At 50.3% G+C, this 17,270-nt stretch overlaps 1 protein-coding gene across 3 annotated transcripts in view; it reads left to right on the plus strand.

Moving 5' to 3' along the window:
* Positions 1-759: 759 nt before the first annotated feature.
* OLFML2A (olfactomedin like 2A) overlaps positions 760-17,270 on the plus strand; it is a 29,882-nt gene continuing 13,371 nt past the window's right edge. Inside the window, exons 1-3 of one of the 3 annotated variants that reach the window (XM_041725633.1) lie at positions 760-891; positions 1,365-2,230; positions 11,939-12,202. In XM_041725633.1, coding sequence (XP_041581567.1) covers positions 2,105-2,230; positions 11,939-12,202 — 390 coding nt within the window. In that variant the 5' untranslated portion in view covers positions 760-891; positions 1,365-2,104. Of the gene's footprint in view, positions 892-1,364; positions 2,231-2,263; positions 2,433-11,938; positions 12,203-17,270 lie in introns of those variants that run through there. The other 2 variants (XM_041725635.1, XM_041725634.1) reach the window with 2 other exon arrangements.

Below are 17,270 nucleotides of genomic sequence, written 5' to 3' on the forward strand. Positions count from 1 at the left end.
AAGTATTCAATGAAAAGTAAAGCTTTCTCCTTACTCTGTTTCCTAACAGTTTCTTCCCTTCTGAGCAATAACCACCATACTGGTTTATTGTGTGTCCATTCACAGGTATTCTATGCACATCAGAACACACACCAGGGGTACCTGGTGGCTCAGTTGGTTAAGCTTCTGCCTTCTACTCAGGTCAGGATCCCAGGGTCTTAGGTTCAAGCCCTGCATCCTCGGCTTCCAGCTCAGTAGGGAATATGCTTCTTCCTCTGCCCCTCCCCCTACTCATGCTTGAGTGCGCGCGCTCTCTCTCTCAAATAAATAAAATCTTTTTTACAAAAAGCATACACACACCCCATATTTATTTTTTTATACTAACCCAGCCCTGGTTTTGACATGTCCCCAAATTTCTAGTCATGAAAGAAGCTAATTTGTACTGAACACCTGCTGCACGTGACTTGTTAATGTAGCTCAGAGTTAGAGGGTACCAGACATTGTGCTAGGGTAGTAGTTCTCAAACTATAAATCCTTTGGAGGGCTTGTTAAAACACAGATTTCTGGGCAGCCGCGGTAACGCAGCGGTTTAGCGCCGCCTGCCACCCAGGGTGTGATCCAGGAGACCCTGGATCAAGTCCCACGTCAAGCTCTCTGTATGATGCCTGCTTCTCCCTCTGCCTGTGTCTCTGCCTCTCTCTCTCTCTCTATGAATAAATAAATGAAATCTTAAAAAAAAAAAACCACACACACAGATTTCTGGGCCCCATCCCCTAGAGTTTCTGCTTCCTGAGATCTGGGGTAGAGCCTAAGAATTTGCATTTCTAAGTTTCCAGGTGGTGCTGAGGTGCTGAGGCTGCTGGTCCTGGAACCACACTTCAAGACTACTCAGCTAGCATTTTCATGCACGAGGTATGTGCACTGTTGACTTACATCTCTCCCACAAGGGAAGGCATAAAAGACACAAGGAAACACACGTACCAGAAAGTTTCATAGGGTGATAAATTCTAAGAAGAAAATGAACAGGGGAAGGAATATGCATTAGGGGGGATGTGCTTGAGAGTAGCAGTAACATAGAACATCTGGGGCACAATTGAAGGTTCCTTTTTTGAGCAGTTGAAGTTTACAAGGGCAGGTAAACAGACACAGGTGGAACTGTCATGGGATCAGGGGATGGTCACCTACAGAGTCAGTGCTGAGAGGTCAGAGAAGGCCATCTGGCACCCTGGGGTGCAGAGGTAGAAGGACCTGCAAAGTGACTGCGAAGGAGCCCAGCATAAGGTAACCCGGGGAAACCAAGAGAGGAGAGGGTTTGAGAAGGAGGCAGGAACAAAAGCTGTTGATTCTGGGAGAGTAAAGAGGTGCCGCCTTGGGTGTGGTTACAGGAGCTCCCGAGGACCTCAACAAAGGACCTAAACAAGCCACCTCCCAAGCGAGACCGTCCTGGATCGAGGGGATGGGCAGGGAACCTGCGTGACGACCGGAGGCGTCTTCTTTTCAAAATTTTTCTGCCTGGGAACAGAAGAAATGAAGCGCTCCCTCCTGAGGATGGGAGGAGGGAGTTTAAACGGCAGGAGCTACTGGAGTTTAGCTGGGAGTCGACGGGAGGGATTTTGGAGGGAAGAGGAAAAGAAACAAGCGGGAGAGGTGGGTCTGAGCCGTCAGAAAAGTAGAGCTGGCGGGGTCTGGGTGCTGGGAGAGCTCCAAGGCTCACGGGCCCTGGAAACATCGCTCATCTGAACTTTACAACCATTCCAAAAGGAAAGCACTATATCCCCCACTTTCCAGATGAGGAAACTGAGGCTCGAAGAGGCGAAGGGACACGCCCAAGGACCCACATCTCATAGAACCGGACTCTGTCGGTTCCGGGTCGGAACAAGACCCTTTTTTGTGTCCTTGCAGGGATGCCCTTCGGGGAGCCGCCCAATGGCGCAGTAGCCCCGCGAAGGGCCGGGCGGGGCGGGATGCCCCCTCCACCCTGGCTCCGCCCCGGCGGCGCGGGAGGGGGCGCCGGGCGGGGGGCGCGCCGCGCGGGCTTTGCTGGCTGCCGCGCCGAGCTCGCAGTGCTCCCCGCGCCGCCCAGCCTCCGCACTCAGCTGTCCGTGCCCGCCGTGCGCATCCCGCCATGGCCGTGGCCGCCCTCCCGTCCCGGCCCCGGCCCCGGCCGTTGCCCCTGCTGCTGCTGCCGCCAGTGCTGCTGCTGCTGCTGCTGCTGCCGCCGCGCGCCGGCCGGGTGCACGCTGACAGTAAGGTACGGCGCGGCTCTCCCACCCGGGCTCAGCTCCGCGGGGAGCCGGGCGCGAGGGGGCGCTGTGGCTGGGGTGCGGACCGAGTAGGGTGTGGGCCAGGAGCGGAGGACCAGGAGAGGGGAGACCCGACGGGCTCAGCACAGAAGCGGCTCGAGAGCCACGACGCAGGGAGAGGAGCGCGTGGTGGAAGAAGCAATGGAGATGGTAGGGGTACTTGGGACCTGTGGTCTCAGGAAGGGCTCTGGGACCTAGGCCAGTGCAGAGAGGAGATCAGCACTGAGTCCCAGGGCCAGGAAGTCGGGACCCTGGGAGTTTGGAGGGGATGCAGACAAGAGATGCAGTCCCTACCCTAGGGGAGCGATTCCCTGGAGCGCTGGGCAGGGGCGGTGTGGAAATCTGGCTCAAAGTTTCCATGGGAGGCTGCCCCATATGGGGCAGACCCCTGGGTAACTGCTACCAGGTTTGCAACAGACCCTTAGCCAAGGCTTTCAGGCCATGCTGAGTACCCAGAGTTCCCACCCAATTAACCTAGTGCGCTGACCACTCACCTGGCCTCTGGTAGTCCTGCCAGGGATCTAATGCACCCTCTGGAGGTCACTGCATTTCCAAAAGGGACCTGAGCTCTTCTCAGTTGCAGCTAAAAGGATCTGCTCTGGTATCAAGCAGCCCTGAATTCAGATCTCCACTCTACCTCTCAGCTGGGTGACCTTGGGCCTTTATCTCTCCCTTTATTCGTTTGTAAATATGTAATAGTCTCCCTTTACTTGTTTGTAAATATGGGAATAATAATAGTTCTCACTTGTAAATATGTAATAGTCTCCCTTCACTCATTTGTAAATATGGGAATAATAATAGTTCCCACTTCCTGCAGTTGGTGATCTTTACCTAGGTCATGCCTGGAAAATGTTTAGCACCACACCTGGTACCTAGTCAGTGCCCAATAAATCATGCTATAGCTATGAAATCTTACTAGGGGAACCCAAAATAGCTGGTCAGAGCAGGGACCCTTTGAGGGTCTTCTGGAAATGACCCAGTAAGGACGAGAAGGGGACTGGGAATGAATGAGGGGCAGGAATAAGGTAGAACCCTGCTTGTGGAGCATAGGAGCAAAAGAGCAGCTTTTCTTGATGTCTCTCCCACCTCTTACCTGGGTAGAAGGTGAGGCTGCACTGTCTGCAGGCAAGGTAAAGGGCAGAAGTCACTAGCCACATGGTAAGTGTGTGAGACTAGGCACCCACAGACCCACATCCTGAAGATCCAGCTCTGGGTATGAGAACAGGCGAGCTGCAGTCCTGACCATGTGCTCCATAGACAAGAAGGGAATGAGTATCATTCCTATTTTACAGATGTTGGAAATAGGGTGTATAGAGAAGTCGCTAGCTTGTGGTTCAAAAAACTTGGGTTCTGGCCCTTTGTTGTTCTTTGGTTGTGTGACCTTGGGCAAGTCACTACCTGCCTCTTGGCGTCACCCCATCTGAAAATGTCTGCCAACTTCCTTTCTGTGCAGGACCTTCTTGGATTCCTTGACCTAGCTCAGGTAGGGGAAGAGTGAGCAAAAAAACCCCACATAACCTGATCAATGCTTTGCCCCTCCCATTTCTCTGGCTGGGAGTACTCTTTGGTCCTGGGCATCCTCTGAGCCATGCAGAGGGCTGTAGAGCCTGTGGGGGAGGGCTAGCACTCAAAACAAAGCAAAGACAAAGAAAACCGAATACCCTGTTTATGTAGTGAGTCAGCCAAACACTTGCTAGGGTGTGTGTGTGTGTGTATTTAGTTGTCCCAGGGCAAGCTTGAGCTGGTGGGGTAGGGAGGCATACCCTAGAGTCTGGAGGATGAAGCAGCTGGGGGACACAGCACAGCTCTCCTTCAGACACCTCCCACCCCACACCACTTCAGCCAGCTGGGAAAAATAAAAATCAAGTGATGGGTGAATTTACTCTGCATTCCTCCTCAGCACAGCCGGTCTCCTGCTGGCTCTACAGGGAGAGCTGTTTTCATAATCACCCTCTCCCTCCCCCATAACCATCCTTCCTCTCCAAGCCTGTCCAATTTGGGGGTGGGGGAGGGGGAGAGCCCTACAAGGGCTGGGACTTGTAGTCTATCTTATCTAGGGCCCTAAAGGGTTACGTTGGCCCTTTCCTCAGGCTTCCTACTCCTGGGAGGTCCAATCCCCCCTCTTGCCCCATACTTTCATGGGTAAAGGGGCACTCAACCCCAGTACTCACCACAGAACTCTGTGGTCTCAGGCAGCTTCTCGCTCAGTATGTTTTAACTTCGTGTTTATAGCAAGGTCTCCTAAACAGGACTTGGAGTTTTCATCTAGGGAAGTGCTTGTCCAGCAATGGGAATGGGAGAGGGGGTTCACAGATTCCTTGGCCCCTCTGAGGGACTGCCCAGCTTGGAATTTGGGATGGACAGACAGGTAACTACATGAATCCCAGGCATGGCACCACCTGGTAGCTTGCTTTCTGCTGTATGTCCTTGGAATATGGCTGAGAATTCCCTATTGCTACTTTAGTTTCCCCATTGGTGCCTCACTTCCTCCATGCATCCAGATGGGGGAAGGGGGTCTTTGGTCATCCCTGCCACTGACCAGAGGCCCAAGGACAGAGGGAAGGCCAAGGCTTGTGGGAACTGGGCCAGGGGAGTGGAGAGGCTGAAGCAGGCAGGCAGAGGTGTTGTAAGCTGGATCAGATGTTCTAGGCCAAGCTGGCCCTGGGGGTTAGGTGTCGCTGCGCCTCCACTCTGGGAGTTTCCGCCTGTAGCTATAATTGAAAACAGGCTCAGGGCAGACAGGGGATACAAATGATGAAGTCCTCCTGTACAGAGAGCATAGGGCCTGGGCAGGCCCTGCAGGGTCTCTCCACAGGGAAATTCTTGCCTCAACATTCCCGTTGGCCGGGGCACCCAGAACAAAGTACTGAGAAACACCCTCTGTGCCAAGCCCCATGCCCAGCACTTAAATCCAGAATCTTACACAACCCTGCTGCCAACACTCTGAGGCTTCAGTGGTTCCCCCCCGCCCACCCCTTCCATTTGACAAGCTTGAACACTGAAGGTCAAAAGAGTCAAATGGAGGAGTTTGGAGAAACCTGGAATCTCAGCTTTCAGTGGACATCCAGATAGCTTGTGTAAACCAGAGAGTGCGAGTTAAGAAGTGTGGGTTAAGGCCAGGGTACCTGCATTTTCCACGTGCATTCCAGGTCATTCCAAGGTACAACCCCCAGTTGAGAACTCATGGAGTTTACAGGGAGCCATGGAGCAAGAAAGTAACAGATCACCAAAGAGGAGCTTTTGAGAGATTAAACTGGCAGAGAGGTGACTCCTGTCTCCCTAGAAGCAGTTAATGTGGTCTGAACTCAAGCTGTGGTCATGAAAAGGAGAGCCAAAGATAGAGATGGGGAATATTTAGGATAAAGACATGGAAGAACATGACTAAGGGTTTTTCCAGTGTAAAAAGAAGGCTCAGAGATCTGGGTTGGGTGGGAGGGTAGGTGGACATCAGTTGAGAAAAGATGCTGGTTCCAGTTTTGGGTGGCTTAAGTTTAGGGGTCCTGTGCCGTCCAAGGAGGTGTCCAGCTGGCAGTGGGCTCTAGGAGAGGTCTTTGCCTGCAGGAAGATATGGAAACTGGCTCTTAGTAAGTCTGGGTAGGCCACGAGAGAAGAGGGAAGACTCCACCTCAGAGTGACACAATTTGAATCTGCTCATTTCTAGAATATTTCACTACTTGAACTCCCCTCTTCCCACTGTGGCCAGCTTTATCCATCTCTCTTCAGAAAAATCTGAAGTATGCCCTCCTGCCATTTCATTGTAGGATTTCCTTGCAAATACCTAGAGATGTTTTTAAGCTCGAACCACCTGCCCTTTATCCTTGACAGAAGAGTGTGCTAAGTGAGGCTGTAGAGAGAGGTGGGGGCGCTAAGGCAGGGACTTTCCTGCTTCCCAACAGCTCCAGCCCTTATGCCCAGGGCAGGGTAGGCCAGGCCCAGTGGGAGCCCCAGGCCCTATACTGTCCCCTGTGACCCAACCCAAGGCCCTCTTCTTCATCACACTTCAGTTGTTGGAGAAGCCCTCACTGCTAATGATGGGGAGTCATGGAAGGAGCAGCAAGTAAACCAAATTTTTGGAGTCAAGCCGTTCATAGTGACCCTAGGCAAACCTCTAATCTTCTCAGATGCTCAGACTTTTCCTCTTTAAGATGGCATTGTGATGAGAGGAAGGAGAGATAGAAAATGACATGCTGACATGAGGGAGGGGTTTTGGCGGCCACTCAGATGGCAGTTACTTTGTGCCAGGTTTGGTGCCAGGTGCTCTGCATGCACTGACTCATTTCAGCCTCAGGACAAGCTTATGAGGCAAACATCCTCCCCATTTTACAGAGGAGGATGCAGAGACTCAGAAGTGTCAAAGCCATGCAGGGGAAGGGAGGAGCTGGGTTTTGAGTCTGGGCCTGGATCCACATTACAGTCCTTTGCTGCCTCTAGTCAGGCACGAGAGGCTCTAGTAATCACCAGAGGAAGGGCCTTGCATGGGATCCTGGCAGCTTGGGCTGGGAGCAGAGGCCCTCTTCTGGCTCCTGGCCAGTGTCAGGGCCTTGGCTGCCCTCTCTTCGGACATAGCACCTCATCTGAGGACAGAAAGAATGTTGCAGGCTGATATGGAGGCTGCTGCTGGTGAGGGTAGACGCTAGGATGATAGGTCCCCAGGAGGAGGCCTCTGTGACCCAGCCACACAGAGCACAACCATATCTGCCTGCTGGGGGAGCGGTGACAAGAGGTCCATGGCAGAGCTGGAAAGAGGGTCCAGTAGTCTCAAAGAGAAGGCAGGCATGAGGCACTGGCCCCAACATCTAAGGAATATGTGGGACCCCTAGCCTTGCTGTCAGCAGTCACAGGCAGGAGAGAATCACCCTGTAGTATCAGCGTATACCCCACCCACAGAGGGCCCAGGACAAAGCTTCCTCCCATAGCTTCCTCCTTCTCCACCTTCTTCATCCCCCAGGAGAATGGAAGTCTACCCACACTGGGCTCTAATCCCCTCGAACAAGTCATCTGATGGCTCCAAGGCTCAGTGGTCTCGTCTGTAGGACACTGCTAAGAGTATCTACCACTTCATCCACATGGAGAAATGAGCCCATAAACAACCCCCTTTCAGAAACATTGTTAGTAATAATAACAGCTACAATATACACACTATGCTGTGGACTCCTGGCACTGGACTGAGCGTATTCCTGATATCCCGTCTCTCATTCCTCACACAGTCCTTTGTTGGGTAGACACTAGTGGTAGCCTCCTTTTATAGATGAAGAAACTGGGGCACAGCGTTTAAGTAATCTGCTCAAGACACATAGCTGTAGGTGGCCCATGGCCGTGAGCCTAACCACTGCCCCATGCTTCCCAAGCACATTGTGAGTTCTCAGTAGGTGTCTCCTCCAGCACTCTGTGCCCCAGGCTTGCCTCCTCCATCCACCATCTATCCACGAAGCAGCCCAAGTGAGCTTCGAGTAATGCAGCTCTGAACCTGGCTCTCACCTGCTTAAAGCACTTCCATGACTCCCCAGTGTTTTCAGGAAGAAGCCAAGATCCTCAGCCAGCTGTCAGTGTTCTCCATGAGCTGGTCTCTGCCACCCCTGGCCTAACCTCCTGCTACCCTAGGGTCCCCGCAAGCACCAGCCAGAGCAAACCTCTTCCAGGCCCCCAACTGTCAGGCCCTTTTTCATCTTTTTTTTTTTTTTAAGATTTTATTTATTTACATGAGACACAGAGAGAGAGAGAGAAAGAGAGAGAGAGAGAGGCAGAGACACAGGCAGAGGGAGAGGGAGAGGGAGAAGCAGGCTCCACGCAGGGAGCCCGATGAGGGACTCGATCCTGGGTCTCCAGGATCAGGCCCTGGCTGAAGGTGGCGCTAAACCACTGAGCCACCCAGGCTGCCCCCTTTTAATCTTTACATATCTGATTTGCCCTCTCTGGAATGTCCTTCTTCTTAGACACGTCCCCCAAGGGTGCCCTCCCAGAGAAGTTTGTATGGGTGTCTTCCTCTGTGCTCTCAGAGTCCACTCTGCTGGCTTCTCCCATAGCAGATCTGCTCAAGGATGTACCTCAACCTCAGATTCCCTGCGTGGAGCCTGCTTCTCCCTCTGTCTGTGGCTCTGCCTCTCTTCTCTCTGTGTCTCTCATGAATAGATAAATAAAATATTTTTTTTAAAAAAAGAATGTACCTCAATCTATTTCTTCTGTACCTCCAGCTGTCACCCAGGATCCAACAGAGGCAAGAGGCTCGAACAGGTGTCTGACAGCTCAGAACAGAAATGGAGTACCTATGGCCCCTTCCCCAGAGGATCCTGGGACACTCCAGGGCACTGGGATTGGCAGAAAGCCTGACGGAGCCATGAATTCACCTGAATTCCTCTGGCTCCAGTGCAAGCTGAGTAACCGTGAGGCCTGGGTGTTTGTTGCTTGAGCCATGAAGAGCTGTGTCCCCAGAGCCTGGAGCCCAGGAGGGGCTGGCTGAGCCAGCTAGGGGAGTGGCACTACCATCTCACAGCTACTGGCTCAGGCCGAAGACGCCATGCTCTTAGCCCTGTGCTCTAGCATGTCTGCAAAATGCAGGCTCATTGATCCAATATATATTTTCAGGGCAACTATTATGGGCCAGGCAGGCACCATTCTGTGGTATAGGAGAGAACTAGACAAAGTCCCTGTCGCTAATGGTTCCTTCAGTAGAATAAGGGAAAAATAAGCAAACACAGATATATATATATTTTTAAACTTTTTATTTATGATAGTCACAGAGAGAGAGAGAGGCAGAGACACACACAGGCAGAGGGAGAAGCAGGCTCCATGCACCGGTAGCCCGACGTGGGATTCGATCCCGGGTCTCCAGGATCACGCCTTGGGCCAAAGGCAGGCGCCAAACCGCTGCGCCACCCAGGGATCCCGCAAACACAGATATAATACTTCAGATGGCGGACACCTGGGTGGCTCCGTGGTTGAGCATCTGCCTTCAGCTCAGGTCATGATCCCGGGGTCCTAGGATTGAGTCAGGAGCCTGCTTCTCCTTTTTTTTTCTTTTTTTTTTTTGAGCCTGCTTCTCCTCTGACAATGTCTCTGCCTCTCCCTGTGTGTCTCTCATGAATAAATAAGTAAAATATTTTTTTAAAAAACTCAGATAATAATAGATATAATAAGGAAAAGCAAAGCCACCAGATAAGGGGACAAAGAGTAAGGGGAAGGGAGTAGTCTAGAAAGACTTCTCAGAGGAGGTGCTGTGTGAGTAACATGAGGGGATGAGCCAAGAGAATATCAGGGGGTTAAGGGTTTCGGAATAAGGGTACCACATCTTCAAAGGTCCTGAGGCTGGAGTGGAGTGACCCAAAGGAAGGAAAGGGTGGCATGAGAAGGATTTGGGGGAGGCACTCAGCTCACATAGGCTGTAAAGGCCAGGGTAAGGACTTTGGAGGTAACTAGGCCCCCGCATACACAGGTATTATTAAAGGGTGTGATGCATATGAAAACTGGGATGTAATAGATGCCCAACGAAAGGTCTTCATTCATATCTTTTACTATCATGATATACTACACATAACGTTTACTGTTTTAACCGTGTTGAAGTGCACAATCCGGTGGCACTTAGTACATTCACCATGTGTGCAACCATTACCATTACTTAGTTCCAGAACATTTTCATCACTCCAAAAGGAAACCCCATGCCCATGAAGCAGTTACTCCCCATTTTCCCCCTCCCAAGTCCTGGCAACCACGAATCTGCTTTCTGTCTGTGGATTTGCCTATTCTGGATATGAATAAACAGAGTCATATAACATGTGGCCTTTTTTTTTTTAAACATGTGGCCTTTTGTCTCTGGCTTCTGTCACTCAGTGTCATGTTGTCAAGGTTCATTTGTGTTGTAGCATGTGTCGGTACTCTGTTCTTTTTCGTGACTCAGTAATATTCCATTGGAGGAATACACCACCTCTGTTTATCGATCAGTTGATGGACATTTGGGTTGGTTCCACCTTGTGACTACTGTGAATTATTCTCCTTTGAATATTCACGTACAAGTCTTTGAATACCTGTCTTCACTTCTAGGTAGAACTATTAGGTCCTATGGTAATTGGTAATTCCCTGTTGTTGTTTTTTTAAGATTTTTAAAAAGATTTTATTTATTTATTTGACAAAGAGAGAGTGAACACGAGCAGGGTCAGGTGATGGAGAGAGAGAAGCAGACTTCCCGCTGAGCAGGGAATCCCATTGCAGGGCTTCATCCCAGGACCCTGGGATCATGACCTGAGCTGAAAGCAGACGCTCAACGCACTGAGCCACCCAGGCGCCCCTAAGATTTTTTTTAAAGATTTTATTTATTTATTTATTTATTTATTTATTTATTTATTTATTTATGACACACACACACACACAGAGGCAGAGACACAGGCAGAGGGAGAAGCAGGCTCCATGCAGGGAGCCCGACGTGAGACTTGATCCTGGGTCTCCAGGATCACGCCCTGGGCCAAAGGTGGCGCTAAACCGCTGAGCCACTCAGGCTGCCCGATTTTTTTTCTAAGTAGGCTTCCCACCCCACGTGGTACTTGAACTCACAGATCTGAGTTCAAAAGTTGGGATCCGGGATCCCTGGGTGGCGCAGCGGTTTGGCACCTGCCTTTGGCCCAGGGCGCAATCCTGGAAACCCAAGATCAAATCCCACATCGGGCTCCCGGTGCATGGAGCCTGCTTCTCCCTCTGCCTGTGTCTCTGCCTCTCTCTCTCTGTGTGTGTGACTATCATAAATAAATAAATAAATAATTAAAAAAAAAAAGTTGGGATCCTCAATCAACTGAGCCAGCCAGGGGCTCCTGAAACATTTTTTAAGTAATCTCTCGGGCACCTGGGTGGCTCAGTGGTTGAGCATCTGTCTTTGGCTTGGGTCGTGATCCCGGGGACCTGGGATTGAGTCCTGCCTCAGGCTCCCCACAGGGAGCCTGCTTCTCCCTCTGCCTATGTTTCTACCATTCTCTCTGTGTTTCTCATGAATAAATAAATAAAATCTTAGAAAGAAAGAAAGAAAAGAAGGAAGGAAGGAAGGAAGGAAGGAAGGAAGGAAGGAAGGAAGGAAGGAAGGGAGGAAGGGAGGGAGGGAGGGAGGGAGGGAGGGAGGGAGGGAGATCTATCCGCCCAATGTGGGACTCAAACTCACAACCCTGAGATCAAGAGTTGCATGCTGGGCAGCCCAGGTGGCTCAGCGGTTTAGCGCTGCCCTCAGCCCAGGGTGTGATCCTGGAGACCGGGGATCGAGTCCCACATCAGGCTCACTGAATGGAGCCTGCTTCTCCCTCTACCTGTGTCTCTGTCTCTGTCTCTCTCTCTCTCATGAATAAATAAATAAAATATTTTTTAAAAAATTAAAAAATTAAAAATTAAAAAAAAAGAGTTGCATGCTCTACCAACTGAGCCAACCAGGCGCCCCAATTCTATGTTTAAGTACTGAGGAATAGCCAGTGGTTTTTTGAGGTGGTCAATAATATCTGCATTAGTATTATTACCTTAAAGCTACTTCACTCTATTTCCTCGAAAGGGCTGCTAGCCCCTCAGCTGTCTGTAACCCTGTCCACCAAGGCCAGTGACTTTAGATTCTGCTGCCTGTCCCCTCTGGCTTCTTCTCTACCCTCTTCCTCACCACAACACGGGCCTTTGGCTCACCTGAGTCCCTTTTGCAGGTGTTTGGTGACACGGAGCAGGTGCGTATGACCTCGGAGGGCTCTGACTGCCGCTGTAAGTGCATCATGCGGCCGCTGAGCAAGGATGCTTGCAGCCGCGTGCGCAGTGGGCAGGCCCGGGTAGAAGATTACTACACTGTGGAGACGGTGAGCTCGGGAACTGACTGCCGCTGCTCCTGCACAGCACCACCCTCCTCGCTCAATCCCTGTGAGAACGAGTGGAAGATGGAGAAGCTCAAGAAGCAGGCACCGGAGCTCCTCAAGGTAGGCTTTGTGCAGGAGGGAAAGGAGGGAACGCCTCCTGGATGAGTACCTAGTATGGGCTTGGTGGCAGGCTGTCCTTCCAACAGAAAATCCACTTTCTGGGTAGGTGCCGCTGTTATCCCATTTCACAGGGGAGGAAACAGAGGCTCCCTGAGGGGAAGCCACTTCTTGCTCAAGACCACTAGCCAGTAAGTGATGGAGGCAGCATTCTTGGGCTAGCTTATGCTGAGCTCTGGCGGATCTGCAAAATGCAGGCTTGTTCATGCAGACTTGTTTTATGTCTACAGAGCATCTCCTACCAGATAGGCAGGCAGTAGTTCTGGGGACATAGGAGGCAACTAGACAAAGGTCATGCCTTTGGTGGAGTACGGAAAACAGAAAGTAAGCAATAATCTTTTGTTATCAAGTTCACTGTACTGTATTTTACCCAAGCCAGTTCATCTGTTGGTACCTGAAGATAGTATTTTAAATTTTAAAGTTTGTAGCATTTTATTGTTTTTAATGCAATAAGAACATCTAGCATATTCAAGCACCACCTGCATGGCAAATGTTATGCTAAACTCTTTTGACACACCTTTTTCCTCAGAATTCTTAAACCGGTCTGAAATGTGCGATCACTGCTCTCGTTGTATAGGCAAGAAAACTGAGGTTTGGAGAAGTTAGGTAACTAGCCCAAGCTCTCACATAATGGCATGTAGCCTTGGGTCTATACCATACTTTTATATGAATTTTATGCTTACCTTACCCCTAGCCACCTCTATAGGCAGATCAGAAAGAAGCACCACCTCTGGGCAACACAGACCCAGGCCAGGGCCTGCCACCAGGACCCGGCCTTGAATAGGCTTGCGCAGGCTGGATCACAGTCCCACAGCCAGCCAGGCGCCTTTGTGCAATTCATAACATGCCCAGCTCAGTGCTTGGTGAGGCTGGGATTTGAACCACATCTTGCTGTATCCAAAGCATGTGTTCTAAACCACCTTGTTTTCCTTTCTTCCTTTCTGTAATGGACTAGATGATTTTTGGTGTCTTTTGACAGTATCCTTTTCTTGTAGAATTTCTTCCAAACATTTGAGCATCCATTTTGCCTTTTTTGGTATCAAGAACTGTGAAATTGACTGAGATGTCACCATACTTGTAAGCTAACAAGTTAGCCAGCCAATTTCATGGATGCTGGCAGAAGACACAAGCCTGCTGGGTCAGAGACAAAGGACTTTATTACTCATAGCAGCCAGAGTACCTACATTTTCTTGAGCTGATTCTCCCAGCACCAGTTCCTATAGGGTGACACAGTGAAGACCAGATAGCACCTGCACACACAGATTGGGGTATTTCTCAGGAATGGAGCCCCAAGCTCAGAGAATCCGAATTTTTTTTTTTTTTAGAATCCGAATTTTTTATAATGGGCACTGAACACACCTTCCCTACTCTGGAGGGAAACACTCTCTCTCTGTGTTTCAAGGCTGTTCCCTATAGATCAAGATGTCCTGGAACAAAGATAGTCAGTGCCTCTGCATGCAAGACGTGCAGAAAAGCAAGAGACCCCTGAAAAATGGTCTCCAACATTTGGCTAAAGGTGTTTTATTATTTTTTTTAAAGATTTGATTGATTGATTGATTGATTGATTGATGAGAGAGTGCCCCCAAGCAGTTGGGAGAGGGACCGAGAGAGTGGGAGAAGCAGACTCCCCGCTCAGCAGGGACCCCATTTAGGGACTCAATCCCAGGACTCCAGGATCATGACCTGAGCCAAAGGCAGATGCTTAACTGACTGAGCCACCCAGGCGCCCCTAAAACTGTTTTTCTTTCAATTTAACTTTAGTTTTATTTTTATAGCAACTAAATGGATCACAAAACTCTTGAAGTTGGCATAAGTTTGAATTTTAAGCCAAGTTCTCTCTTAACCTTCCAGTTTCTGGACCACACTATCTCCCTGGGGCCTTACTAGGACCCTGCAAACTCTAGGCAGTGAGGCTATAGGTCAGTCTTAAGTTATAGGAAAAAAATCCAGCTTCTGCTCAAGTCCACTTCTCAATAACTAAGTTGTAAGTATAGTTTACACAAGGATACACAAAACCTTTTCATAAATTCTGGCTAATTTAATCCTTGTCACGATCCTTTGGTGAGGGAACTTTTGGTCGCAGCTTGTGGAGGAATCTGAGGCCCAGAGAGGGATTGTGACCTGCCTGAGGTCTCACAGCAAGAAACTGGCAGCACTAAGATTTGAACTCAAGAATTCCCTGCTATGTCTCCTTGCCCATGGAAGGGGTCCCTAGGCAGCTCTTAGCCTGGAGCCCATTGTCCCTTAGGTCTTTCCAGTGCACAGCAGCCATTGTGGTTTTCATTCAGCCTTATAGGACTGGAGTGGGGTAGCAATGGGAGTGACTCATCAGGTGGTGTTGTAGAAGGAAGAGAAGATACTCTGTCTCATTCATATGGTAGGTGCAGGGGCAGGTACCTGAGAGGTAACCAGAGAACCCCAAGAGAAGGGGCTAGAGGCAGTGTGGGACAGGGCTGAGGCCCCTCCCATTAGATTTGGCTCCTCCTGCCTCAGCAGGAGGCTCTCTATGGGCAGCCCCCAGGAGAGGAGGTTAAGGGACCCCTATGGAGGAGGGGAAGCAGGGCACACCCGTGTCCCCTTATCTCTACCCTAGCCCTTTCCTTCAAGCTAAGAACTCAACTTCAAGCTGTGATTTGGTCTTAGTTGCATGACTCTGAGTAGGAGGGAGAGGATTCTAGAGCCACACTTTTGGGGAGATAGGTGGCAGGTGCATGCTTTTCACCTACCTCTTCACTCCTTTTCCTTCTGGACATGAACTAGATAGACATGGCCCCACGCTTGAGGAATCCCCAGTCTCTTGGGGACACAGCTCCTAACTCCAATAGTTGGTCACTGGTGCTGGGACTCACTGATGTCCCAGGGACCATGGGAACCCAGAGGAGGGATTTTTGGGTTTTTTTTTTTTTTTAGAAACAGATTTTTTTTTTCTAAGATTTTATCTATTTATTTGACAGAGACAGCAAAGCAGAAGGAGCAGGAGAGGGAGAAGCAGCTCCCCACTGAGCAGGGATCCTGATGTGGGGCTCGATCTCAGGATTCTGGGATCATGACCTGAGCCAAACCAAGTTAGTTAAGTCAGACGCTTAACCAACTGAGCCACCCAGGCACCCCATTAGAGCTGGGCTTTGAGGGCAGCCCTGGTGGCTCAGCGGTTTAGCGCCACCTTCAGCCTGGGGTGTGATGCTGGAGACCCGGGATCGAGTCCCGTGTCGGGCTCCCTGCATGGAGCTTGCTTCTCCCTCTGCCTGCGTCTCTGACTCTCTCTCTCTCTCTGTGTCTCTCATGAATAAATAAATAAAATCTTAAAAGAAAAAAAGAGCTGGGCTTTGAGGGATGAGTAGGAGTCCCTCAGGTAGAGAAGAAAGGAGAGCATTATGAGTGAGAGCAAGTGGAATAGATGTGGCCCAGGATGGCTCCCTGCCCTCTCTCTGCTCTAGCGCCACTGGCCACCTGTCAATTCCTCTAACACAGGGCTTCTCAAATTATCTGTGGTGAAGGACTAATTTTTAAAAAACTAGAATCAGCACTTTTGGAAAGTGCCATAAAAATGAAGTATTAGAAAAATGAAACAAAAACAGGCATGTAAAATACAAGTCCAATGTTTTACTATTACAGTCAACAGATAAAAAAATTTCTCTGTCAGAGAGGCCTGAGAGTTTACAAAAGTCTACCCTCGCTTTTAGCAATTATTTTATCACAGCTCAGTAACAAGTAGCTTGGACTGGCGCTAATCTGCGGACCGCACTCTGAGTAGCGTGATCCCAACACACCATGTCTCTTCACACCTCTGGCTCTTTGCACAAGCTGTTCCCTTGGCCTGAAATGCCCTTGTCCTGCCATCTTTGCCTAATTTATGTTCTTCCTGCAGAGCTCAGCTCAAGCAAAACTCCCTCCTGGCATACTTCACTAATCCGCATCTGCTCCTAGACAGGGTCTGCACCCAGTCGTTAATGGTCTGAGTGCCTCTCTGATTCTCCCTGTTCTTTCATAGCCCGTGAAGGATTGTGAAGGCTGTGTCTTAGTCCTCGTTGTCCTTGGTGCCTGGCCCAGAGGAAACATTTGCTGAGGTTAAAGAGGATGCGGGGGGCGGGGGGGGGGCAGCCCCGGTGACCCAGCGGTTTAGCGCCGCCTTCAGCCCAGGGCGTGATCCCGGAGATCCAGGATCAAGTCCCACGTCGGGCTCCTGGCATGGAGCCTGCTTTCCCTCTGCCTGTGTCTCTGTCTCTGTCTCTCTCTCTCTCCCTCTCTGTGCCTCTCATGAATAAATAAATAAAATCTTTAAAAAAAAAAAAAAAGAGGATGCAGGGGCAGACCATGGAGGGCTCCAATGCCAGGTTTAAGAGGTGCAAAGCCACACATGAGCTGTGGGGAACCATGGCAAGTTATTAGCAGGGTCAAACCTGTGTTTTAGAAAGCCAGTTTGGGTAGCCATGAAGGCAACAGAGTGAAGCTGGGAGGATCCCCCATAACCCCCTGGAATGGTATCGTTATTGCTGATACTCACAAAGCATTTGCTATGTGTCCACTCCGTGCTGAGCCCTGTCCACACACTAGTGTTCCTTACCACAGCCCTATTGTCTCATTTCACAAGGGGTATTGAGTAACTCTTCAGGGTCTGAGCAAGGTTACAGGGGAGCAGACAAGACTCAAGGTCCAATCCCTGCCTCCATAAGACTTCTCCACTCCCTTTTTCCATTTTACTGATTAATGTCTACTCAAAGAAAGGCTCCCTGGCTTTAAACAGTTTGAACACCCCTGGGAGAGTGGGAGTAAAACTGTGTTGGAAACAGCTGGCCAGGGCCAAACAGGCACACTGGCCTGCTCAAACCCTGAGAAATGCTGCAGGGCTCAGAGTGGGGCCATGCGAGAGGGTAGGTGGGAGGAACTGCCCTTCTCAAGAAGCTGGTGGATGCTGATTTCCCAGCCAGCCCCTTGTGCCATGGTTTCTCTGACACTCACTGGCATCTTGGCCATCTGGAGGGAAGGTCATGTCCTAATGACAGGGTGGAGA

This window comes from Vulpes lagopus, chromosome 12 (genome assembly GCF_018345385.1).
Source record: "Vulpes lagopus strain Blue_001 chromosome 12, ASM1834538v1, whole genome shotgun sequence".
Classification (NCBI taxonomy): Eukaryota; Metazoa; Chordata; class Mammalia; order Carnivora; family Canidae; genus Vulpes; species Vulpes lagopus.